General features: G+C 49.7%; 5 protein-coding genes across 5 annotated transcripts; 2 read left to right on the top strand and 3 right to left on the bottom strand.

Moving 5' to 3' along the window:
* Positions 1 to 5,117: 5,117 nt before the first annotated feature.
* On the bottom strand, positions 5,118 to 6,676 carry LOC112900401 (thaumatin-like protein). Its single transcript, XM_025969236.1, has 2 exons — positions 6,529 to 6,676; positions 5,118 to 6,326 (listed from the first exon to the last, which is right to left on the bottom strand). Exons 1-2 carry the CDS (start codon positions 6,593 to 6,595, stop codon positions 5,524 to 5,526), a joined length of 870 nt encoding a protein of 289 aa, XP_025825021.1. The 5' UTR covers positions 6,596 to 6,676; the 3' UTR covers positions 5,118 to 5,523.
* A 5,232-nt stretch (positions 6,677 to 11,908) lies between these two features.
* Positions 11,909 to 13,846, bottom strand: LOC112899106. The gene is made up of 3 exons (XM_025967441.1): positions 12,986 to 13,846; positions 12,625 to 12,810; positions 11,909 to 12,510 (listed from the first exon to the last, which is right to left on the bottom strand). The coding sequence occupies exons 1-3, from the start codon at positions 13,463 to 13,465 to the stop codon at positions 12,196 to 12,198; spliced, it is 981 nt and encodes a 326-aa protein (XP_025823226.1). The 5' UTR covers positions 13,466 to 13,846; the 3' UTR covers positions 11,909 to 12,195.
* A 596-nt stretch (positions 13,847 to 14,442) lies between these two features.
* On the bottom strand, positions 14,443 to 19,652 carry LOC112899097 (probable receptor-like protein kinase At1g49730). The gene is made up of 9 exons (XM_025967431.1): positions 19,359 to 19,652; positions 18,402 to 18,953; positions 18,047 to 18,325; positions 17,425 to 17,686; positions 17,292 to 17,344; positions 17,143 to 17,210; positions 15,954 to 16,043; positions 15,784 to 15,868; positions 14,443 to 15,567 (listed from the first exon to the last, which is right to left on the bottom strand). The coding sequence occupies exons 1-9, from the start codon at positions 19,471 to 19,473 to the stop codon at positions 15,035 to 15,037; spliced, it is 2,037 nt and encodes a 678-aa protein (XP_025823216.1). The 5' UTR covers positions 19,474 to 19,652; the 3' UTR covers positions 14,443 to 15,034.
* Positions 19,653 to 20,389: 737 nt separating this feature from the next.
* On the top strand, positions 20,390 to 21,897 carry LOC112900921 (PI-PLC X domain-containing protein At5g67130-like). The gene is made up of 2 exons (XM_025969692.1): positions 20,390 to 21,149; positions 21,229 to 21,897. Exons 1-2 carry the CDS (start codon positions 20,390 to 20,392, stop codon positions 21,705 to 21,707), a joined length of 1,239 nt encoding a protein of 412 aa, XP_025825477.1. The 3' UTR covers positions 21,708 to 21,897.
* A 1,281-nt stretch (positions 21,898 to 23,178) lies between these two features.
* On the top strand, positions 23,179 to 24,475 carry LOC112899105 (cationic peroxidase SPC4-like). Its single transcript, XM_025967440.1, has 2 exons — positions 23,179 to 23,475; positions 23,568 to 24,475. Exons 1-2 carry the CDS (start codon positions 23,233 to 23,235, stop codon positions 24,306 to 24,308), a joined length of 984 nt encoding a protein of 327 aa, XP_025823225.1. The 5' UTR covers positions 23,179 to 23,232; the 3' UTR covers positions 24,309 to 24,475.
* The last annotated feature ends 451 nt before the right edge of the window (positions 24,476 to 24,926 follow it).

Here is a 24,926-nt window from a genome sequence, read left to right as displayed (position 1 = left end):
AAGATGAAGCGTGAGGCAGTCCTACATCGTGGAGATCAGCACCGAGGGCAAGAACAAGCTGTATGTGCACTCAATAACTCAAATGGGAGTTCACTTTCCTGAATTTCTGAAATGCTTCACTGAACAGATTATGTGTGGCGCTGACCGTAATGCCCCTCTCTTGTGGATTCAGGAGAGGTGGTCATGCTCCTCTCATGTGTATTCAGGATTATTGCTAGGTATTTCTCTGATTCTGAATTTAAGTGCCAGTCAGCAAATACACTAATCATTATATGCATTTAATAGTTATATATATATATTATATGCTCTAGTCAGCAGCTGACTGATCGATTGACTCGGAAAGACCCCCTGTTTCCTTTTTCTTTTTGGCTTGTATTTGAAGAAGATGCTGCACGTACGATTACAAGTAAATTAAAAGCTGCAAATGTTAGCGGACTCGCTCCATCCGGGCCTGAACTGATGATCCAAATAAATCTTGAGTTAGTTCTTGCTAATGGCCAATGGTGGAGTAGTACTTGAGATCAAGTACCAGTGAGCGATGGTCCATGGAAGCCGACACATGCAGCATGGCTGTTCTTGGTCTTGGATGCGAGCTAGCTAGTGGCAGTAGCATGCAAGATCCGGATGAAGCAGCAGATCGAGGAGAGTGTCCAAGCAACAAGTTGAGGCAGATGCATACGTACGCTACGCCTGAATCGTGGCAGTAGAAGGAATGAAACGAAACAAAGAGCTACTGTCTATGCAGATGTGCACTTGACGCACTAAAGATTTGTTTGTTTGTTTTTGGCGCATATCGTTAGTTCCGAGATGTGTCCACGCTTGAGGCGCTAGAAATTACGCTAGCGGCCGGCTGTTGAGCGGAGCAAGGACGAAACAGGCGCTGCAATTTGTATATCTTTGTCTTCTCTTCACATGCTACTACTGACGCCTGGGTTCCTTAATTACTGCATGCATCTAACAATAATGATGACGATGATGATAAACAACTAGTCTCAGCTCCACAGAGCGATTAAGCTGTCAAACAACCTACCTGACGGGCAGAAGAGTAGTAGTCACAAATGCAAATGCAGCAAGGACGGAGTGACTGCGACGCCACATCATGCAGGATGAGGAGGAGCTCGGATTTGTTTGGGAATCCAAGGTGGCTGCCTGTGGCTGATGGAGACATTTCCGCTGCTCGCTAGCTATGATGCCCAGTACCCCACCTGATGATTCTGCACTGCGCCAGCACTGAGGTAGTGGCCATCAGCCATGGCATCAACGAACGGGGTCGAATAATGCAGGAGCAGGAGGTATGGGCAGGGGCACTAGTCTGAAGCTGGTCCTCCTCAAGACTGCCGCCGGCCTCTCTGCAAAAGGCCAGCATGCTCATGCCTGCATCAGTTGCACTTGCTGCCCTGCCCTGCCCACTCAAGCTAAGTCATGGCTGCAGCTGCATGCAGGACAATAGGCGGCATCATATCGTATTCGTATCGATCAAAGGCCCGCATGCATCCATCAGCAACCAACGGACCGAATAAAATGGATGGAGATGACTGCTGAGGAGGAGGAGGTCGGTGCCCGAGCTTTTGCACTTTTGTTTCCTTGTGCAGGCAAGGCAAATGCAATGCAAGCCCCCATGGCATGCATCGAAACTTCACAGCCACCCGCCCTTTTTTGCTAATTAGAATTTATTTAACTAATTAGAATTAATATAAAAATAAAATTTATAGCTAATAATTATAATTATCTATCTCACGCTATCTTTCATCTATTAAATATTCTAACACATACTTCAAAATACATATTTATTATTATCTAGTTGCAATAAATTTTATTTTGCATCACACCTCCATATGTGTTTGATATATATTTAATTGAAACATTTGTTTGTAAATTGGTATTTTTATCTCCTTCATCATACATGAATATATGGTGACACATATCGTGGTAGTATTTTATATAAACAATAACATCAATAATATATTAATAATAATAGAAATAGTAATTTAGAATTTTATTTTGGTGCACTTTAATATTTTATTATAATTATATAATTTAGATTCAAATTTAGGGGTTACTTTAACTTTTAATAATGACATAATTGGATAATTTATATGCAAATTTAGGGGTTTATTTGCATTATTTTTGTAATGGCATAGGTGGTTAATTTAAATACATGTTTAGCCGGTTACTTTAGTTTATTTTCATAATGGCAAAGGTGGGTGTCGGTACATACAGACAGGGGTACCTCCTGCTAGGGTGACCAGGCGCTTGGCGTCTCGCTATCCGTAATCTCCCTCTTGCCTTCTGGGGGACGTGGCGTACGGCCTGGGCCTGACAACTGGGGACCGTGGTCTCCGGACCCTCCCCGTGCTATTCCGGGACCAGGGCCCCCACGTCCTCAGGAAAGCTGGAGAGCTCTCGGGTAGCCCCCGCGGACCCGGTCTCCACAGGGAGGTCCGGGGCCGCCACATGTGATGGCCGGACCATCACAGGCCAGACCGCTCCGACCGGCCTCGGGGGCCGGACCCCTTCCCCCCAGGAAGGGGTCCGGCGCCGCCACGCGCCGTCCTGCGGTGGGAACGGAGCTGGTCCTGCCACGTGCCTGCGGCTGGAGGCCCTTCGCGGGTCTCCAGCCCACCTACCAGCATTTAATGCGGTAGCTGGGCCGTGCGTGCCCAAGTCAAAAAGAACGGCCTGCCACTGACACACGGGGCAGGTAGGCTGACACCACGGTAAACCCGCCTGTTTCCAAGGCGGCGCGTCGTATCACCGTGCACAGTGCGCGGACTGTGTACAGTCCCGTCACGGCGTTGCGCGCGTGATGATGGCCTATAATAGGCGAGCCAAGGCGTGCGCTGTAACAGTACGCACGCAACGGGTTAGCGCTGTTTCACCGCCTGGCAGGAGGTTCCATCCCAACAGTGACAGCACGACTTCACTGTTGGGCAACGCTGATACCGGACACTGTGCAAGACAAGGCTGTACACGGGCATATCCTGGCTGTGGATACGCACATCAACTTCTCGGTCGAAGAGGACTACGGAGAGAAGCTCGAGGAGATGACCTCCATATCTCTCGTAGAACAGGCTCCTGTTGGCCAGGCCCACCTGTCGGGGTCCGGCTCAATGTAAGCACTCCCCTTGGGCTATAAAAGGGAGAGTGCACTCGTTAGAAGACAAGGATTCAGACACACACGAACACAAACTAAGGTGCATCCGTGCTCACACAATCAATACGACACCAAAGTGGATGTAGGGTATTACGCTCCGGCAGCCCGAACCACTCTATAATCCTCGCGTCCTTCCTGTGTTCATCCGCACATCGATCTAGCGCTCCTAAGTCTCCTCCAAACCCATCCTAACTAGGATTAGGCGGGTGCATTCCGTCACCCGGCTGGAGATTTCCTCCGACAGTGGGTAAATTATTAGGAAAGATAACAGATATAATTGAAGTTGTCGGATTGATAGCCAGATGTTTTAGATTTTTGTAAAAACTTTTAGAATTTCTCTATTTTCTCAGATTGTCCATCTAAAGTTCTAGATGGCTTCACGTGGAGGCTTCAAAAAACACCTCCAATTAGTAATAATAGTAACATTGCTATTGCTACTAGCTAGGAGATCAGAATTCAGATATGCATGCTTCTTTAATACATACTGCTGTAGCGCTCGTTGTGTATGTTAACGTAATCTGGTGAGCCCTCCTAGCTACAGGGTGCAGAGGTGCGGTGTGGAATCCCGAAATTGTCGTTGTTCATGCGTGGGCATGGGCTGGCTCTATGCTTTTTTTGCTCGCGAACGAAGTTTCCTGCAAAAGCTGCCTGCCTGCCTGCCTGTGCCTGACGTGAAATAAATAACCCCATCTTTAATTTCTGCTGCTTTATTACCTCGATCCACCGATAGATGAATCAGCCACTGGATTAATTCTTCTATCTTCAGTTACATTATACTGTTAACAGTTAAGGAAATAACCCACCAAGACTACCGTACTGCAGTAGTTAAAATTTTCTGAACAAACGAGAGTGATGGCGTTTGTTGTGAGTTTCAGGGCGGCGTGCATGCTGCTGCGGATGGCATCTGGAGGAAGGGAAGCACGAGGCAGGCTCTCAAAAGAAACAACGCATAACATCTGTTGATAGTATACTAATGTTCAGATCATGCATGATTTGATAATAATATTATCCAGGGACAATGCTGATAGTATAACCCACCCGGCCTGCTAGCTTCCCTCCAGCCGAGACGACGCTGCGTGCGCGTCAGGCTAAAGTTTAGCGTATAAAATTAAAAAGAATTTTATTATTTATGCGTATTAAATAAAATTTGTTTATAAAATTTTTTCACAGACGTGTGCTAATTCGTGAGACGAATTTAATAAATCTAATCAATCTATAATTTGCTACAGTAGCCATCCGCTAATCTTGGATTAATATACCTCGTTGGATTCGTCTTCCGAATTAGCTTAGGGATTTTACAATTAGTTTTATAATTAGAATTTATTTAATAATTCTAAATAATAAAATTCTCTTTGATATCTCCGTGCCTAGTCCAATCTTGCCTCAATCCCCTTGTACTTGTAGTAGTACTGCACGGGATAGATGACAGATGGATGAACACCACACCACCAAACACCATAAGCATGCATGGAATGGAAGGGAACCCAGCAGCTAGCAATCCAAGTGGTGGTGAGGTGGCACGTGGCGTCGGCGGCCGGCTTGGCGCGGCGGGAAGCAATATATATAATCCATCCAAGTTCCGGCATGTGGGATGGATCATCTGATCATGGCCATGCCATTCTTTGCTCACATGGTGGACATGCACGCTGACAAGCTCAAGTGCCGCATTATGCTATGCTCATCGATCGACATGGCTTCGCTCACTCACTTGCAGCAGCAGCAGCAGCAGCTGCTGCATCTTCCTTTCTTCCACTACTGCCCAAGCTAGCTAGCTAGCTTTGCTTGCGTGCTGTCCCAGCTTCTTGCCGGCCTTCATTGGTCAAGCCCATCATCAAAGTCTTTGTTGGCTGATCCAGCTCTCGGATCAATATATATCTATCTGACTATCATCAACTATCGTCTTATCATCCTCCTCCTAGCAAGAAATCTGAGTAGCAAATAGAGCCGAGCATATATATATTGATTAGAAGAATATATAATAGCTATCTGGTGTAATTAATCTTTTTTTACAACAGTATGTATTATTGAGCCTGCAGGATACATACAATGCAATGTCAGTACTTTTGTTTTACATCAGCAGATAAATAAATGCCCACTACTTGCAGTAGTGTAATAGAGAGTACATGATTGGAATCATGTACGTGATTCCCCACTTCTAGCACTGATGATCAACAGGCCGGCCCCATGCATGCATGACTAGTACTGTAGTAGAAAAGACAAATAAAGGGAAGAAGCAGGACCAAATTAAGAAGAATCACTATCTATCTAGATAGGAGTAGTACTTGCTTATTAGCCGCAGCAGGCTCTTTAATTAATTAATCAACCGATTGAGGACGATCGATCCTTAATTAATTATTAATTAGGCAGGCTCAAAACTGCACTAGTAGTAGTGCCAAATAAAACACTACTGAAGGCAGCAGCATGAGGGTTGAAGACACCATGGTGCGTCTGGACGATGATGAGCCGCTGCTGCACACAAGGCGGTTGTTGTGGTAGGAGCATGCCGACTGCTTGGTGTTTGAGCAGAAGGTGATGATGTAGTCGGCGTTGGAGCAGGTGAAGATGCTGGTGGGGTCGTCGTAGGCGTAGCTGTACGCCGTGGGGCACGCCGCCTTGAACTTCTTGGAGTAGAATGTGGGCTGGCACGTCGCCGGGTTCCCGAACTGCCCCCGGCAGCAGTACTGGTCCGTGTTGAACACGTCGCAGGCGCTCCGGCACGCCACCGTGCGCCCGTTGGCCTTCACCGCCAGCTCCGACGGGCACGTCTGCCGCAGGTCGCCGTCGCACCCCGCCGCGCTGCAGTTGCCCTGCCCGTTCACCGGCTTGATCACCATGGGCAGGTTGAAGCCGTCCACCAGGCTCACGTCGTAGTAGTCGACGGCCGCCAGCGTGAACTCGGCGAGGCTGGCGGGCGGCGCCCCCGACGCGCCGCAGCGGAGCGAGGAGCCGCAGGAGCCCGTGGCGCAGGAGCCGTTCCCGGACGCGTCGAAGCTGCAGTCGGTGCGGCCCCAGATGCGGCCCGACCACCCCACGGGCGCCGTGAACACCATGGACTGCCCGGGCCGGAGGGCGAACCCGCCGCCGCCGAAGCTCTCGCCGGGGGTCACCGCAGGCCAGATCACCGCCTTGCACTGGTTGATGATGGTGAACACGCGGGTCGAATCCGCACCACCTGCATGCAACGCAATGCATGCGCGCGCGTATTACATTACATTATATATATATATATATATATATATATATATATATATATATATATATATATATATATATGTCATGCATTATCAATCAGGATTGCTGGTACGGTGGTCCATGCAATTTTGTTTTGACAGAATTAATGAAGGAAATGCATGCTTAGAAGCAGCAGTACTAACCTGATAAGAGTAAGAAGAAGAAGAAGCAGAGGAGAGGCAGCAGAGACAATTTCAGCTTCTCCACCATCTTGAGTTGTTGATACACATGCACAGCTAGCTAGCTTAGCAGCACAATCACAATCCTTGCTAGCACAAGCACAGTTTTCGCTGTTTCCTTGGAGAACGCTACGCTAGCTGATGTGTGAGAGATTTAATAGCGTGGAGAGAGAGATGGAAAGAATACGTGAGGTCGATCGGGCATGATGGCCAGAGCAACAAGCTAGGTAAACCACCTTGCTTGCGCTGCAATGCAGACTTGCAGAGGTAGTCTTCGATCTTCTCCAACCCAGCTACGGAGGTCTCCCTTCCTTTCCCTGTCCAGATTCCATTCCATTCCTGTCAATCTTTCCTACCTTCCTTCTCCCCCCCCCCCCCCCCCCTGCATACAGCACACACATGCATCGTGCTTTCCTTCTTCCCCATACATGCCGATTCTTATCGTCATGCAAGCAGCAGCTACCATTCAATGTTCATCATACTAGGTAACATATATGAAGCGGCTACAAGTACCTGCTTGCTAATCCGGGACTGAACAACATTGATCAGAAAGAAAAACCCGCAACACTCACGGGCCAACCCATTCTCCGTCTCTACTTCTGTAGAAGTAGTAGCCTCTCTAAACAAATCCTCTCCAAATTCTTACTTTTCCTAGCAGTGCTAGGCACTTCATCCTGCTCAGGATCGGACAACAAATACCGACACCCGGCCCAATTTGGATGTGTCTCATTTTCTTATAGGCCCGTTACTATGCCGGTGATACGTCGTGAGCCGGCCCAATTTGGGGGAAAGCCCAAGCTGCAATATCCTCCAGCCCAGAACCATAAGACAATTCTCACATAACTGCAAATCTGCTCGGGCGACACCCCACCATCCGCCGCCACCCCCTCCCAGACCTCCTCTCCGCCTTGCCACCGCCGGAGCAGGGCACCGGAAGCCCGTATGCCTCCTAGAAAAGTGGCGGCTGGGCTTCTTTCGCCGGCAGGTGTGCTCCCGCCCAGGTAGACGACGCGGCGGTGCCAGCCATGGCGGCGGCGGTGGCGACCCAGGCTGGCAGATCTGGCACCCCGGGGACCGGATCCAGTGCCTCCGGGGGTGGATCTATGCGGTGAGACAATGGAGCTGCCCTTTCACGGGCCCGACAGGGTATGGCACGGGCGACGGCCACGTGGGGTGCGCTGGCGAACCTCGCTCCAACTATCGAGTAGCCATCATGAAGCTGGCGCATCAACTGCTACTCGCCGCTGCACGGTGGTCCTGCTGCTGTGCGCGGCGGCGCCAGCGGTCGTCGACGTGGCGACATGCGATGCAGCGCAGCTGACCCATGCTCGGGGGTGGCCGCGTGGGGTATGGTGGCGAGGCGCCTTGCCGCTGCGGCACCACCCCGGCCTAGGGCGACGTGGCCTTGCGGCGGCGACGGCCGGCCATGGGCAGCGGCTGGTGAGGAGGACCAAGGCTCGAGGAGGCGGCCCAGTGGAGGCCGCGTGCAAGGAGTGCAGTGTGTGCTACGACAGTGGGGATCCCTATCCACGCGAGTTGGCGCACTGCATAACTGGTGGAAGGCGGCGCCGGCGCGAGGCGCGCTGGCAGCAGCACAGCAACAGCCCGAGGAGTTGACCGGCGTCGAGTATGATGATGGGGCGCTGCGGCGGTGGCCGCGTGCAAGGAGCGGAGGTTGTGTGTTGCTAGTGACGTGCAAAGCGAGGGTGGAGTTACGGCGGCGTGGCGCGTGGAGGCGCGGTGGCGGCGCGTGCAGCCAGGGGTTGGGATGCTTGGGGCGAAAGCCCTTGCCGGCGTCCTGGCTGGTGTGAAAGTGCATCTAGGCCTCTAATGGATTTTGGCGAATAAAATGACACAGCGATTAAAGAATTAATGATCTTGTTGAATATATGAGCAGGAGTTGATTGGTATATCAATGGAATCTTTATAATGAAAAAGTAAAGATAAAATGCTCATATAACAAGATCTGTGGCCAAGCTATGATTAAAGTGACAATATTGACAAGCAATGATTACTATATGGGTCGAAGCTACGTGTTTGATGATAACTATTTATTCTCATATCCGAATGAAGCTTGCTGACAAAGTCATAGCACTAGAAGTGAATTTCTTGTGCGGAAGCTTGTTGACAAAGTTACAGCACTAGAAGGAAATTTCTTGTGAAGAAATGGACAATCTATCAATAGAAAATAAGTTACAAAGAATTATGAAGAATGGATTTCATTAGTGTTTCTTAATTATAATACAAACCTATATGGAATTCTATGTGATACAAGGATGAAGAGTTGGAATCCGGGATAGTGTTTCGAGAGACTAAGCTTGGCAAAGGGCAAATTGGTTTGTGCCGAGGTACCAACACTAAGGTGAAGAAATTTTCTTTAGATTCAACTTGAAGAATCTTGGTCACGTAGAGTGTTCATATTAGCAAGTATCAATCCTTCTAGAATCTTATTCTAAAGATGAGTGGATTTCATTCAAAGATAATGGTTCAAGTCACTAGCTCAGGGAAGTTGTGCTCAAGTTATAGAAACCAAGTTGGATGCACTCCTCAGATTGAGAATGATCAAGGCATGATATGATACACTTTTGAGAAACTCAAATGGTTGAAATGTAATCCATCTTTGATCTTGAGTATAGGTATGCCGTACTATCAAGAGGGATGCATCATATTATATTTTTGTTTATTCTCAATGCTCAAGTAACCCAAGTAAGTTGAGAGAGACACAAAACCCTCAAGTGCACATTAAGAGGAATTCACAGGGCAACCCTGGAAGCTTTGGATTTTGCCTACGTGGCACTAACGGCTAGTAGGTTTGAAAACCTGGAGGTTCCGGGTATGAGAATCCGGAACTTCCAGATTCTAACTGTCACATAACAGCTAGTTTCTTTGGACCCAGCTATTTATACCCTTGTGCCCCCTCCTTTGTCGGCTGCTGTTCCAGATATTTTTCTGCTGCTTGCTGGTTGTCTCAAGAAAGCTTGGTAGCCTCGTTAAGCTTTCCCCAACCTCTCTTTGTGAGATTGTGTGATTCTTGTAATATTTTTGAGTTGGGTCTGAGAGAGTGAAAGCTTGAGAGCACTAAGGAGCACAGCAAACCTTGAGCACTTGAGTTTGGCTGAAATCTTGTGTTTCGCATTTGTTACTCTTGGAGCTTTGGCTCCTAGACGGCTAAGTGCTGCCCAGCGAGCACCCAATTGTGTGGGCTGTCGCGGGAAGTTTGTAAGGGTCGGTTTTCACCTCCGCAAGGAAAGGAAATCAAGATAGTGGAAGGCCAAGGTATGCTTGTGTAGCACCTTGGCGGGAAGGCTTCGCGGCATTTCTCAACGGAGAGTAGGATTCACTGAGCTTGTGTAGCACATGCGGTGAATCCGAACTTCGGTAAAATTCTTTGAGGAGCTCTCCATTGAACACTTGTGTTCTTGAAGAGATTGTTGTTTTTTGATTACAGGGACTATGTGGACCTTCTCCAGAAACTCCACTTACCCTACTCTACATCTGGGGTTTGAACTTGTAACTATTTACTCACACTAGATTTATTGTCTTTACTCTGCTCTGTGTGAAGCTGGAAGTTCCGGTTTGTAGAACCCGGAAGTTCCGAGTTCATCTACTGTCTTGATTAAATTCGGAAGTTCCGGATTTGCTAACCCGGAAGTTCCGGGTTTGGCAGGCAATAATTTTTATCCGCTGCTTTGGAGTGGAAATTTTTAGGTGCGCCTATTCACCCCCCTCTAGGCGACATCATGGTCCTTTCATGGTGGGATGACGATGGCATCCTTGGACGTTGTTTTCCCCGTTGGGGGTGTCATTTTAGGGCTACAACCCTACTGCACGGGGGTTCTCTGGGTGAAAACCCTGAACAAATCCTGGATGAGCGACGGCGAAGCTTTTGACGTCGTGCCCTCCTTGGAGGCGTCGTCTCTGAAGACCCAGCATGGTTTGTGGCATTGCTGGTCCATTGTCTATGGCGGCTTCAGCCAGCGTCGACAATTCCGCCGCATGGCAAGCTGGAAGGGTGTTGCCAAGCCAACGCGGAGGCCATGCTGTCTTGGTGGCGGCAAGGGTTGTCACTTGGTTGCCGACTGGTAGCTTGCAACGGACCGCGGCAGCTGGCGTTGCTTGGCAATGGTCAGTGCGGCGTGGGACTATGTCAGAGGATGGCGCTTGCGGCAATGGCATCGTGGGACGACTAGGCTTGCAGCGGACTGCGGTGGGTTACTCAGCTTGGCTAGGGCCACCCGGTGCGGTACAACGTCGGAAGACGGCGCAAGCGACTCCCTTGGCTTGCTGCTATGGCTGCGGTGGCTAGGTGCGAGGGTGAAGCAACGAGGCGAAGTCGATCTGCGGCGACTTCTTGGCTGTTTGATAGAGGTCTTAGGGTGCGGGGTATTTTTGCTCACCACCCCAACAACGACATAAGAAACGGATCCATCCGGAGCGTGAAGTATTGTGGCGGGCGTGACGAGACCCCCCGTGCGCGGTGTTTCTTCGAGGCAACGAGATAAAGGTGGAGTCCAATGGAGGATGCGGCGAGGTCCCCGTGCGTAGTGTTGCTGTGGTGGCGACTGCGAGGCTGCCTGCAAGAGGTCCGGATCTGGTGTTTTCCACTCCTTTGGGTGGAGTGTGATGTTGCAGCGGCATCGCGGCGAAGGGTCCTGCATGGCGGTGGCCTTCTTGGTGCGGTGGTGCTTGCCTCATTCGACTCCTATCGACGCAGGGTCACGCCTGAGGTTTCGACAAATACAAGAGTGTGGACTGTGGGAGGGTGCTTCGGCTTTGCTGCCGTCGTCGAGTGGTGTGGTGCGGCTACGTTGATGTCGCAATCCAACCAGTCGTTTCGTTTGTTAAGTAGAATTCGAGTGGAGTTGCGTGGCCATGTTAATCCAACCGGCCAGTATCGTTGTCGTTTCGTTGTTGTACCCAGTCTGAGCATTGTTCCTTCTTTTTAATATAATTGGCAACCCTCGTGCCTGGTCATTTAAAAAAAATTGTTTATCATCGGGACGCTTAGTTACATGATGCATGTATAATCCATCCATTTCAGCTAGGCTGGCATGGTTGGTTACTGGGATAGACCATGACTGCACACATGCATACTACTACTCCAGTGAGTCTGGCCAATCATCCTATCCCTGTTGCATGCTGTTGGTAGCCAAGGCAAATTGATCGTCCATCTGCACGGCAAGCCTTACTAGTATAATAACAGCTAACAAGCTGGTACTGTACTGCAGTACTGTACCCACGTATGTACTGGCAAGGAGCAATGAATTCTGTTCTCTTGTGTATAAGATATGCCATCATCTCTCCAATTTAATTGCTCCTCTTAATTTTGTTTGACACCGCAACACAAGGAACAGGAATGCATGCATGCATGATCTGTCTGTCTTAATTACTTACTCTTACAGCAGCCATATTTGTTTGATGGGCAAAAAGGACAATAATACACAGATCCAGGAGAGATAAAAATAATATTACTATTACATTTGGAAGAAGAAGAAAATAAGAAGAAAAGAAGAAGAGATATGATGGTGGTTTTCTGTTTTTCAGCTGATCGATGATGATCGAGGACGATGAATGAAGGTAATTAAATACTGTATACATTCAGATCAGAAGAAGAAGAAAAAGGAGTAATTTTTAGGAGTAGTGGCAGGACTTCTCCAGGGAGATTGGCTTGTTGAGCTTGTTGGGGTTCATCACCACCCTGCATTCCACGCCCAGGGTGAACTTTGGCTTCACCAGCGCGCCCAGCACGTAGGCCCGCGAGTGCAGCGTCGTCCGAAGTACCATCGGCACCGGCGCCACGCTGCTGCTGCTGCTGCTTGCCTGCTTCCCGCCGCCGCCCGGAGCCGCCGTCAGCGTCGGCCCGCCGCCGTAGAGCGGCACCTTGTTGCCCAGCACGGAAACGCTCACGGTCCGGCGGCTGCTGCGCGCCTGGTAGAACTTGTTGAGCTGCAATTATGAAATTCACAGTGGCGCATGCGAGTCAAGATCCGATTTTGATTTTATTTTCCTCTCTCTTTTGCTGAAAAGAAGAGAATGGAATAGTGAGATCGATGTACGTACGTCTCCGTTTGCTAGCGTGAGCTGGCTGTAGGAGAGCTGGAAGGGGTCTGCCGTGACGTGGATGCCGAAGAAGGTGCCCTTGTTGCGGTAGGTGAACTTCACGGTGGCGTTGGTGGTGGCCATGTCGGTGGGCACCAGCGACGCGTCAGTGCCGGCCTGGATGATGAAGTTCTCGAACTTGATGCTCTGCAAAAGTTCAGTCTTTTTTTTCTTTATGAACAAAATTGAATTAAAACCCAGCTACTCTAGAAAGATACAGTATGAATTGATAGATCCATATATGATGCTTGCTTCTTGCTGGAGTCTAGCTAGATAAAAAAAAAAGAAGATAATACGACGAATCAACTAAAAACTGACTGACCTTCATTACGATCTGCGGCTTCTGGGATCTGCTCGCCCCCCAGAGCACGAGCGCGAAGAAGGAGAAGAGCGCGACGAAGCCGAGCACGAAGACGAGGAAGTAGTAGCACTTCTTGGGCACGATCCTTGTGTGCTCCTCGTCGTCCAGGAGCCCCTCCTCCTCGATGACCCCGATCTCCTGCCATCCCTTGCCCTGCGGCGCTCCCTTGCGGCCCGCCGCCTTGTCCCCCTTGGATCGCTTGGGGTGGCCCGAGAAGCGGCTGGAGGAGGAGTCCCTTCCGACGGAGGAGTGGGAGTGGCGCGGCGAGGCCATGGGGCTGAGCGCTGGCGTGGAGTGGACGGAGGTGGCCGTCTTCTCGCCGTCGTGGGAGTCCCGGGAGGGGCTCTGGACGTAGTACACGGGGCGCGTGCGGGGCGGGGAACGCGGCGGCGAGGAGGGCGCCAGGCTGGTCACCTCCGAGTCCGTCTTGGCGTGCGGCATCTTGATCTTGAGTTGGCTGCTGCTACACTGCAGCCTCTACTCCAGCAATGGCCGCTCACTCACCTTGTGCAGCAACTTTAATTTGTGTTGAGGAAGCAGGCGGCGTTAAGTAACTATAACTAGTACTCCTAGCTCCTAAGCGGGGGAAGAAGAAGAAGAAGAAGAAGAGAGGAAGGAAGGCAGAGGCAGCGGCCAATAATAATAATTAAACAAAGCAAGGGCGAAAGAAAGCGAGCCGAGCGTTAGTTGGTTGAGACCGTCGGTGGACAGGAGGAGAGTGGTACTGGAGTGATGGAGCATCCTTTCCTTTTGCTTTCTTTCATTCACCAGCAGAGCTGATCAGCACAAAGCCACAAGGTGAGTGAGCGAGCGAGCCCTCGGCATCCATGTGTGCCGATTCGTCGGTTGCGAGACAGACTCGCCAGTTCATGTGCGGCTGGCTGGCTCCAGCTCATGCCACCACCCACCTGCCCTGGCTGCCACCATCCATTCCGCTTGGTTTTGGATCTTTCCTACGCGTTTCCCTTTTCCCCTCTTACCTGATGAATGAATGATGAAAAGAAGGTCCATTTTATGACTTACTCCTCCATTTGTTCCACTTACCTTTCATACAGTTTCAACTCGTTTTACTCTCTATTAGAGTCTAAACAAGTTTACTCTTAATTTTCAGAACTTTGTAAGGGGTCAAGTAGACTAAACCCACACAAAGGCGCAAATGCTGCATATCCTACAATTACACAGACCATGTTGGAGAGAAGTCAACTGAACATTGGGACTTAGGATGCACTAAACCCACAGGAATTTACGCTGCTGCAGCTGCAATGGGGACCCAAGAGGTGCCCTACCAACAACCACATGGAACATGTGTTGTTCACATTCAGCGCTTCACAATCCCTTCTCTTGCAAAATTAAATAAACAAAAAAATACTGCACCTACCGCTGCCCCACACCCACAAAAGAAACCATAAATACATAAATGAAATAGCAATCAGCTACTACTTGCGTACGATGCATGGGACTATCCCCACGTGGCCAAACAAACACATTCACCGACACACAGCACGCAACTCAGACGAGATCCATCTGCAAACAGTTTTAGGTGAGAGAGAGAGAGAGAGAGAGAGAGAGAGAGAGAGAGAGAGAGATCCACACCGACATCCTAATTCCAGCAACACATGTTCTATAAAGAATGCTAAACCCTGCTGCCTTCTCAAACAGTGTCTGCAAAACCAGACTTGCATTCTTCTGCTTCCAGCAGGATCAAACAACAGCTCTTCCTCCCACCTTCTGTCTTGGCTTCGCCTCAACTAGCACACAAATTAAAGTATCCTTTTCGTTTTCTGCTACGCTCAACAAGTTCTATATTACAACAGCTACTTCTTGTGACAAATATAGCTGCCTCACAAAACTGAAATTCCCATCAACAGGCGCCTCTGCCTTGATATATATAACTTGCACAACACCATGAGCCGCTTCAGCGTCAACATCTACTCAACCTAACAGAACCCTTGACATTATCATGAGCAGGCAAAAATTTTGCAGTTATGTCAAAGCAGAAAGCAGACTTCGTCACAGAGTTTCTGGGGGTGATTGAGTCTGCCCACTTTCAAGTAGCATGCTGCGGCTGCAGTAGGATCTCGTTGTGCTAGATGAGGAATGCAGGGATCTCATGTCACCGCTGTGGGGGATCAGATCATTCCGGTGCTGGGCGCCACTTCTGCTGCTCCGAGGATAAAAGCCACCCTCTGCGTCTTCCATTCCCTCACCAAAGCTGCCATTGCCGGGATCCAGCCTCTCTGAGAGCATCCTCAGCACCTGCCTGATGGATGGCCTCTGCCGCCCTTCTCTCTGGGTGCACCACTGGACAATGCCGATCACCAGATGCAGCTGATCCATGTCAATGGCGGATCTGATCCTCAGGTCTACCATTTCAGGAGAGATCACTCCAGAGGACAGGTGCATCTGAGCCCACTCAACCAAGTTCTTGTTGTCTTGGATTGCTCTCCGTCCGGTCACAAGCTCCAGGAGAAGCACACCGTAGCTGTATATATCACTCTTCTCTGTCAACTCTTGAGTTACCACGTATTCAGGATCCATGTACCCTGCAGTTGATTCATTATAAGAGATAGATGAGAAGGCTTATCATTAGCTTGCCTCCAACCTTTCTTGGATGTGTTCCTAAGCTGCAATCTATTCTAGCATCACCTACCAAAGCCATTCTCATTTCCTATGTATTTTCTGCGGACAACTAACTGAACATGGATATAAACTGTTCTGCTCTATAGTTGTGTTAGCTGACTCAATTGCTAAAATCTCACCTGGGGTTCCTCGTATATCTGTGTTCACAGCTTCAAAGCTGATGGCTCCAGTTCTTGATGCATGCGCAAGGCCAAAATCAGCAACCTAAGTATAAGATGAGGAAACATTCAGCAAGCATAAGCATAACCATGACTTATAATGGTTACATCAGGGCATCAAAAGACCATACCTTGGCAACAAAATGCTCATCTAAAAGAATGTTGCTCGATTTGATGTCTCTATGGCAGAGTGGAGGGTTACAAAAGAAATGGAGATACTCCTGAAAAAAGAAGACGACATGAAAATCCACTGTCAAGAAGTAATATTCATATCAAAAGAAGCTATTCATGGCTTCACGCATAATCAAGAATCAAAAAAACTGACGAAAGGCAGCTTATAGAACCCCAGGATACTATATCTGTGCAGTGCAGGAGAGACAATAGGAGATAGCAGTGTCAACTGGCAAGCGTGAACTATGGCCCACAGAAGTCTCAGCAGACACAAATAGAGTTGTACATGTAGCACTAGTCAATATATTGTCCTCCTTCAACACCACAAATCTATTACTCTTATTCTTCTTCAGGACCTCAAGGAAAGCACTATAACTTGAGTGTTACTGAAATATCACAGCTAGAACAAACCAAGTGGGGCAGAACACTATCACGCCACATGTAATAATTGTTGAACCAATTTTCAAACAGGACTTCCAGATAGGGACCATATCTTTCAGAAGGAGTGCAAAATGCTTCATATAGGAAAAGCAATGACCTCCTAGTCCGGCAGCTGCTTTCAAGAAGAAATGCTCCAAGAAGAAATAAGACTTGGTGTCAATATGGCTTTTGTCTAGCCTTGACCCGGCCTAAGGGATGAGTTCTATTATTGACTTTCTAATAGGACTTTCAGAGATGAGGCCATTTCCCAGAAATATCTCAAACCACTCTCCAGAATTTGATACAATGATAACGCATTTCAGGAGCTGAATGGCATTTCTTACCTAAGGGTGGTTGCTATGGATGAAAGTGGGAGGGAGGAAGGGGCAAGAGATGTCCAGCTACAGTTAGTGCTACTTCCATAATTAGTTATATTGTTCTTGGGAGAAATTCCACTGTGAACTGTACTCTAGTCTCCAGCTCAATGCTTGTATTCAGGATGCTGTAGCCATTTTAATGGGTAGAGTAAACATCGAGCAAGCAACAGTGCTGCCCTAGGCTGAGTAAACTAAAGAAAAATGTTTGAGCTGAAGATCAACTAAGTCAAATACTGTAGTTACTAAAACAGTATGATTAGTTCATTACTGATGGGTACTTTCCGGTGTCTTGCTAAAGCATGAGCGAAAGACAAGGCAAATGGAGCAGTTCAATTTGCAGCGGCAAACTTACAAGAGCATTGGCCACATCCATTGCAATCTGTAGCCTAGTCTGCCAGCTTAATGGCTTCCTTCCAGATGCTACAAATTCAAATCAGGACACATAAGAGCAATTCAATATGCTTTGTACATAGACAAGATCTGAAATAAATGAAATTGTACAGTGCAGGTGATCTTTTAGGCTTCCGTTCGCCATGTATTCATACACAAGAAACCTGAAAAGTTCAGATGTAAGATGACCGCTACAACTACATATGACATGCACTGCACAATGATGCAAAGAAAATAGCATTACCTTTCTTTCTTTTCAATACAGAAGCCCTTGAGGGTCACGAGATGACGATGATGCAACCTAGCCAAGAGTTCCATTTCCCGACAGAACTCTTCTTCGGCTTGTCTTGAAACCTTGTCCATCCTTTTCACTGCGGCGACAGAGCCATCACTAAATTGAGCTTTGAAGACAGTTCCAAAACCTCCCTTTCCAATAACTGTGCTGAAATTGTCCGTTGCTTTTGTTGTTTCTTTGTAGCTATACCTTTGGAACATTGGTGATTGGCCTGAACAAGGTAAACAGAGAGGTTTGGATCAAAGACAAAGGTAAAATAAGATGACCTGGTTAGTTTTTTTCCCTCTCCATATCATAACAAAGCTTCAGGAAAACTAGATCAGTCAATGCTCAACATTACACACAACAGACAGCCTTTTTGCGATTTCTTAGTGCTTCCTGCAACAAGTTTGATGCAGGAAAGCATAATCAGTTGGCACTATGCAAGTTTCTGACGCCCATGGCAACATTAATATAACAACCGGAAACAATAAGCTTAGCTGTGTACATGATTGGTGAGATCACGAACACAAAGCCAAATGTTTTGGTTATAGGCTTATAGCTTATGCAGAATGGAAGCATGTGCACAAACCTTCAGGGTATCTCCAGGATTGATTGTGGTGAAATGTGTTATCTTGATTCTGAGCAGGGAATTCAGCATTCTTCAGCTCCTTGCTCTTTCTACGAATCAGTACCACTAATATGATCTGCAGCAGCACGGCAAGCAATATAACCCCAATCCCTATCCCTGGAATAGCTGTAATCCGATAATGCTGCTGATGTTTCTGTGGAAGACTCTTGATCTTTAGAGCTGGAGAATCAACAGTGACATTTGGAGAGGATGCTGGAGTAGATGTGACAGAGGATGGTCCTGGTGTGCTCCCAGAGTTAGAAACAAATTACTGGCTGGTCATCTATCAAACATAAAAATGCACTAGTAGTTATACCTGGAAAAGTGGTGATTCCTTGGACACCAAAGAAGCATGTGACAATGTCGTCATATGAAAGAATACCCTCTTGAGTCGCAAGCGTTACAAAAATTGCATTGCGGCACACACTCAGGGCAACATTATCATCTGAACCGATGAGGCGATGAAGGTACACAATGCCATAATTCAAGCAAGTCTTGCAGGTAATATCCAGTGATAGAGGCCCCCTGCAGCTTCCGATAACATCATTGAAATTCGGGGATTGCATCATTTCCAGCACGGTATCCCGTCCAGCGCACTGATATGAAACCCTTATTTTTGGGCCTAACCCGCAAAACACATCAGCATCAGTGGGGATTCCCCGCAGCTTGAATGTTTCGGACACTGAGCTGAGACAGATCTCTGCAAAGGCAGGAGGGACGCCCAGCCTACCAGTGGCATTGGCGTAGCGGGCAATGGAAATGGCGACGAAGGCATTGATGTAGCGGCAGCAGGCTGCCCGCTGGGCTGGATCAGAGCAGGCAGCTGTGGCCAATGTGAAGTTTGCCCAACTAAAATCCAAAGGGCAATCTGCAGAGAGGGGAAAAAACTACTTTTAGTAACATCCTACTACAGGGAATGCGCAGATTGGGTAAGATCGATGTTTATTGCTCCGTTGGGCAATAATCAACTAGCAGCTCCCTTTATAAGGGGATAAAATAAAAATGTGTGGTATTTCGTACAAAGACACTATTTTTATGCGGTCATCGTGCATTGAAGGTCATATCAAGCGTATCCTAGAGATCAAATCGGAGAGACTGAAACTACATCACTTCACTGGAATGGAACTCACAGAGCAGGTAGGGGTCGGTTTCTAGGTCATACAACCTGCAGTAATCATTGCATTTGGATGCCGAAACATAAAGGAACCAGCACATCACGGGAGAATCACGGATAACGTGTTTATACGCAGCAAGGGGGAGAGAAGGAACTGACCTCCGACGGCGTTTGCTGCGGGGCTTGGGGAGAAGAAGAGAGGAGATGAGACGACGAACAGCAATACAAGTAGCAGGGGAATGGGGGAGGAGCGGCGGAGGGGTGGCGCCGGCATTTGGAGGCGGCGAGGGGGATGGAGTGGAGTGTGGAGGAAGGGGAAGAAGAGGGGTTTTGGATCCCCGCTGGGGGCGGCTGGTCGCGAGCGACAATGATTTGTTTTTCGCGTGGCTTCCGGCGTAGGCTCCCCCGTGACAAAGCCCTGGGTTTCTGGCTGCGGCCTCTCTCCATCCAGCACCACCACCACCCTAGGCAGGCTGCTCTGCTGCTCCCTGCCCGAGGCCACAATACAGCTCACAACATGGAGCGTGCTTCTTGCTCACTGCTCCTCACAAAGTGCAGGAATCACAGGTATGCCCCTGCACAGGTTGATGGTAGGTTCTTGATTTAATTATTTTATCCTGTATTCCATTCCTGTTTGTCTGTTTTCTTCTTTGAAAAGAATGTCTGACACCAAATTCCAAACAAACATTTGCAAACAAGAATAGGGTGATTGGCAGTTGCTAAGGGAACACTAGTGTGTGTCTGTGGTGCGTGGTGGTGGGGGTAGCTCTGCCCCTGAGTGACTGTGAGGAGCGTAGAACAGGAAGAAGTGGGGAAGGAAAACTAATTTGTTGTTGCGCCCACAACTTTACACGCAGCGGCAGGTTCGCCCGGCCCCCAAATTGTAGCCCCCAAAGGAAATTTTTAGTTATCACTGGCCAAATTGCCCCCAGATACTTACTTGTAACTGAGGAGCGAATGAGCACATGCTTCTTTGGGTTGGGCCTGCCTGCCTGCCCTCCTCACAATCATCGCAGGCAGCAGCAGCAGCAGCACTTGCATGCGGTAGCTAGCTATCTATTCTTGGCGCCGCGGTTCGCGCGCGGCCTTCAATTCAATTCTCCCCGTCCCGTCCAGCCGGAGAAGGCACCGTACCACAACGGCCAGGCCCCTGTGCTTGGTTGCTTGCTCGGATCGATCGGTCACCGACGATGACGTCGACGACCCGGCAGCACCTGCTGGGCGCGGCGGCCATCATTACTCTGGCCGCCATCAGGTTGGCTTCCGGAGCGGCGCTGGTGGGCGGGTCGTGCACGGCGTCGTCCTCGGGCGGGTGCGGCGCCGGCCTGCGCTGCACCAGCTGCGTGCCTCCGCCGGGGACGGGCCCCGCCGCCTGCGCCAGGACGACGCCCATCGACCCCAAGGCACACGGAGCCGCGCTGCCCTTCAACCGCTACTCGTGGCTGACCACCCACAACTCCTTCGCCATCGTCGGCACCAGGTCGCCGCTGGGCTCCGCCATCATCTCGCCGCCCAACCAGGAGGACTCCGTCACCAGCCAGCTCCGCAACGGCGTGAGGGGCCTCATGCTCGACGCCTACGACTTCAACAACGCCGTCTGGCTCTGCCACTCCTTCAGCGGCAAGTGCTTCGCCTTCACCGCCTACGTGCCCGCCCTCGGCGTGCTCAAGGAGGTGGAGGCGTTCCTGGCGGCCAACCCGTCGGAGGTGGTCACCATCTTCCTGGAGGACTACGCAGCGCCGGGGTCCCTCAGCAACGTCTTCAACGCCGCCGGGCTCACCAAGTACTGGTTCCCGGTGGAAAGGATGCCCAACAAGCCGGGCGCCGAGTGGCCGCTGCTCAAGGACATGATCGCGGAGAACCACCGGCTGGTCGTCTTCACGTCCAAGCGAGGCAAGCAAGGGAGCGAAGGACTGGCATACCAGTGGGACTACGTCGTCGAGAACCAGTGTACGTTTTGTTTGGAGAAAACAAAAACAATCTCAGTAATTAATTAATTAATAATGGACTTGGGTGGTGGGCCTGGCAGACGGCAGCCAGGGTTTGGTTGATGGCACATGCCCCAGCCGGGCCGAGTCGAAGCCCATGGACTCTACGACCCAGTCTCTGGTGCTGATGAACTTCTTCACCACCAACCCCAGCCAGAGCTGGGCCTGCGGCAACAACTCGGCGCCGCTGGTCAGCAGGCTCAGGACCTGCTATGACGCCGCCAGCAAGCGCTGGCCCAACTTCATCGCCGTCGACTTCTACATGAGGAGCACCGGCGGCGGAGCTCCCCTGGCGACGGACGTCGCCAATGGCCGCCTCCAGTGTGGATGCGACAGCATAGCATACTGCAAGTCAGGGACATGCGCTATGCCATCTCCTCCTCCTCCGGCAGCGGCAGCGGCACCGTCTCCTGGTCCTGTTCCTGGTCCTGGCCCAGGCCCAGCAGCAGCTCCAGCTCCAACTCCAAGCATCATCTTCCTATCATCGTCGTCACCTGGGCCTGCTGCATACGCCAAATAATTAAGCCGCGCAATGGAGGACGAGGAGGAGGAGATCTACTCCATCTATCCATTTCTTCTTTGGGCTCATGTAGCACTAGTACAGAAAATCTCATTTATTTTTTATATTTATCCTGCTGGGTCCGAAACTAATCTAGACATTAGTCTCGCGTCCAACAGCTAAGACCGGGAGGGCTTTTAGTCCCCATTGGAGCCACTAACTGAGACTAAAAGTTTATCTTTAATCCCGGTTGGTGTTACCAACCCGGACTAAAGGATTCTCCACGGGTTAGTTCAAAATAACATCCTAATCAGAGTCACATGTGTTACATAGATAGGGTAGTAAGGAAGCTACATGTAAGGCAACAGGTCTCGGGTTAAAGTCGCATAGGGTGCAAAAAAATTTTAGCAGCACATACTAAAGGATCTTTAGTTCCGGTTGCTACATCCAACACTAAAGAGGTTCCAAAAAGGGATTAAAGCCTGTTTCTGTAGACACCCCGGCCCTGTACTGATAATTAAGTTATTTGTTGTATATACTGCATGCTACTAGCTGATAGAATAATAAACCATATCCATTTGTTGTATATAAGCTTAATTTGAAAATTCAAACAGTTGGAAACTAGTTAAATTCAAACTTATTCCGCGCGCTGCGACAACTAGAAATAAACATGCAAATTAAAATAGTAATACGTACTCAAAATCGAAAATGCATGCATCGACCCGGTCAGTCAATTCGATCAAACGCATGCATGGCATGAGTTGAGTACACACATGCCATATAATTGTCTGCGTAATATAATTGTCAGCGTAGTACCCTGCTGTGTTGGTTGAGTTTGGCCAGATCCAGTTTAGGTCGTTTGGTTCCGGAGGGCTAAAGTTTAGCCTTATCATATAAAAAAGTATTAGCATTTAAAGGTATTAAATAAAATCTGGTTTTACAGATGGTGCTAATTCGCGAGATGAATTTAATGAATCTAATTAATCTATGATTCTCTATGTTCGAAAGGCAGTTGCCTGCTCTCGTAGAGATTATAGAAATTTGTAAACTGAGATGGATTTTCCATCGCAGAGCTCATAAAGAACTGGATATAAGGTACACAGGGGCTTGTTTATCTTCCCAAAAAAGTGTTCGCTTCCCATTTTTTACCATTGTCTGTCTCCCTCTAAGGTGGATGTGCTCCACTTTAAGGAGATGAGTCCAAACAGGAGGGTCAGATAGCCTATGTTTGACCGAACTAACCACACAACCCTTGATATATTTGGCGTTAATGATATCTTGATACATTTGGCATCAATGGCAAATGTCATGCATGCACTACGTGTACACTAGTTGCATGCATTCCAAGTACATTGTGCGTGGATGCCGCCTAGTGCAGATAACAAGGCGCGCGCGCATGTGTAGAATGAACTCTTGTATGTGGTGGGGTCAGCAACTCAGCACGCGCAGCTGGCCCTGCTGCATGCTGGCCGGCTTTATACATAAGTAGCAGCTGCTTGTTAAGGACGGAGAGGAGAGGAAGCCAAGCCACACTACTCCTCGATAGATGGCAACGAGGAATGCCCTGGCCATGGGCCTGCTGCTCGCCGCCGTGTCCGCGGCATCAGCAGCAATGGCGCCTCGGCTGCCCATGGATGGCGATGACCTGTTCGTTGATCTCCAGCTGCAGCAAGACCCGTGCCCGCAGGTGGAGGACATCGTGCGCTCTGCCGTGCAGGCGGCGCTCCGCCGGAACATCCAGCTGACCGCCGGCCTCCTCCGCATCTTCTTCCACGACTGCTTCCCGCAGGTTTTCCATCATCTGTTAGTTAGTTACTAGTTACCTGCCTGCATCTGCATGCAACGAACGAATATAATAAATAATGAAACTAATAATAACAGGGTTGCGACGCGTCGGTCCTTCTTGCCGGCGAGCGGGACGTTCCGCCCAACGGCGGGTCGCTGCAGCCTGAGGCGCTGCGGCTGATCGAGGACATCCGCAGGGAGGTGCACGGCAAGTGCGGCGGCCCCAAGGTGTCGTGCGCCGACATTCTCGCGCTCGCCACCAGGGACGCCGTCGTCGTCGCCGGACTGCCCTTCTTCCCCATCATCCGCGGGCGCATGGACAGCCGCGCGCCCGCTCCCGACGTGCTCCGGAACCTCCCGTCGCCCTCCGCCTCGGTGGACGAGCTCCTGGACATATTCCGGCGCAAGGGCCTGGGCGACCCCGCCGACCTGGTGGCCCTCTCCGGCGGGCACACCGTCGGCAAGGCCAGCTGCGGCGTGATCAGAGGGAACGACGACTTCTCCAGGGGGCTGGCGGCCAACTGCTCGGCCAGCCGGAGCCGGAAGCAGAGCCTGGACGTGATCACGCCGGACGCCTTCGACAACAGGTACTACGTGGCGCTGCGGAACAGGAAGGGGGTGCTCGAGTCGGACCAGGGGCTGGCTGACCACCCCCGCACCAGGAACATGGTCAGGGATTACGCCAATGACCAGCAGCTCTTCTTCAGACAGTTCCGCGCCTCCATGATGAAGCTCAGCCAGCTGAAGCCGCCGGCGGGCAGCTTTGAGATCCGACGCGACTGCTCCAGGCCCAACGCCCGTGTCGACGGCGATGCCGGCCTTGCAGCCTCGGCCTGATGAATTATCGTCCCAGCCTTCTTGCAATAAAATAATAATCTGTACTACTAGACGTTTGCTTCATTCGCATGCACACCGTGTGTACTGATCATCAATGGTGTCGATCGCGTGAGAAACAAAATGCAGGTCTACTGAATGAATGCCACCGTACCGGTCCTCTCTCTGTACTTATTAATTATGCAGTGTACTACGTACTGTAGTGCCACCTGCATGATGGTGCTGCTGCCAAGATGGTTTTGGGGAAATCCCTCCTGTTTCATCGAAAAGAGATGGTTCTGAATATCGGTGCTGGCAGGAGGCCATCCTTATCTTTCTCATGCCCAAGCAGATCAGATCAGCAGATGATAGAGCAAGGAACATAATAATTAAACATTCGATAATAATCAACATAACTGGTCGATCCCTCGGCCTTAGCTTGCTTTTGTAGTATATAGTGATACGTAGTTTAGCATGATCGAGATGATAGGGTTGGATGCCATGCCACGAGCCGCTAGCTGTTGGTAAGCTAGCGTGCAGGCACACTGCTCATGGAATTTCGCATCTTTATTTATTTCCCTCGAGCAGCAGGCCAGGTGATTGCATGTGCAAATAAAAGATCTGGTGGATCAGGGCATGCTC

The sequence above is a fragment of the Panicum hallii genome, chromosome 7, assembly GCF_002211085.1.
Source record: "Panicum hallii strain FIL2 chromosome 7, PHallii_v3.1, whole genome shotgun sequence".
Taxonomy (NCBI): Eukaryota; Viridiplantae; Streptophyta; class Magnoliopsida; order Poales; family Poaceae; genus Panicum; species Panicum hallii.
Note: the sequence above shows the minus strand (reverse complement) of the source record. Positions and strands in the feature narration are given on the sequence as shown.

Bases quoted from the DNA above. Each gene is read 5' to 3' on its own strand.
- LOC112900401 (XM_025969236.1), bottom strand. From the start codon at position 6,595: ATGGTGGAGAAGCTGAAATTGTCTCTGCTGCCTCTCCTCTGCTTCTTC. The intron at 6,327-6,528 runs GTTAGTACTGCT...CGTTGCATGCAG, and splicing joins CTTCTTCTTACTCTTATCAG to GTGGTGCGGATTCGACCCGC.
- LOC112899106 (XM_025967441.1), bottom strand. From the start codon at position 13,465: ATGCCGCACGCCAAGACGGACTCGGAGGTGACCAGCCTGGCGCCCTCC. The intron at 12,811-12,985 runs GTCAGTCAGTTT...GAACTTTTGCAG, and splicing joins AGCCGCAGATCGTAATGAAG to AGCATCAAGTTCGAGAACTT. The intron at 12,511-12,624 runs GTACGTACATCG...TCATAATTGCAG, and splicing joins TCACGCTAGCAAACGGAGAC to CTCAACAAGTTCTACCAGGC.
- LOC112899097 (XM_025967431.1), bottom strand. From the start codon at position 19,473: ATGCCGGCGCCACCCCTCCGCCGCTCCTCCCCCATTCCCCTGCTACTT. The intron at 16,044-17,142 runs GTAAGTTTGCCG...TTCTTTTTTCAG, and splicing joins TGGATGTGGCCAATGCTCTT to GAGTATCTCCATTTCTTTTG. The intron at 15,568-15,783 runs GTGAGATTTTAG...AATCAACTGCAG, and splicing joins AGATATACGAGGAACCCCAG to GGTACATGGATCCTGAATAC.
- LOC112900921 (XM_025969692.1), top strand. From the start codon at position 20,390: ATGACGTCGACGACCCGGCAGCACCTGCTGGGCGCGGCGGCCATCATT. The intron at 21,150-21,228 runs GTACGTTTTGTT...TGGGCCTGGCAG, and splicing joins CTACGTCGTCGAGAACCAGT to ACGGCAGCCAGGGTTTGGTT.
- LOC112899105 (XM_025967440.1), top strand. From the start codon at position 23,233: ATGGCAACGAGGAATGCCCTGGCCATGGGCCTGCTGCTCGCCGCCGTG. The intron at 23,476-23,567 runs GTTTTCCATCAT...TAATAATAACAG, and splicing joins TCCACGACTGCTTCCCGCAG to GGTTGCGACGCGTCGGTCCT.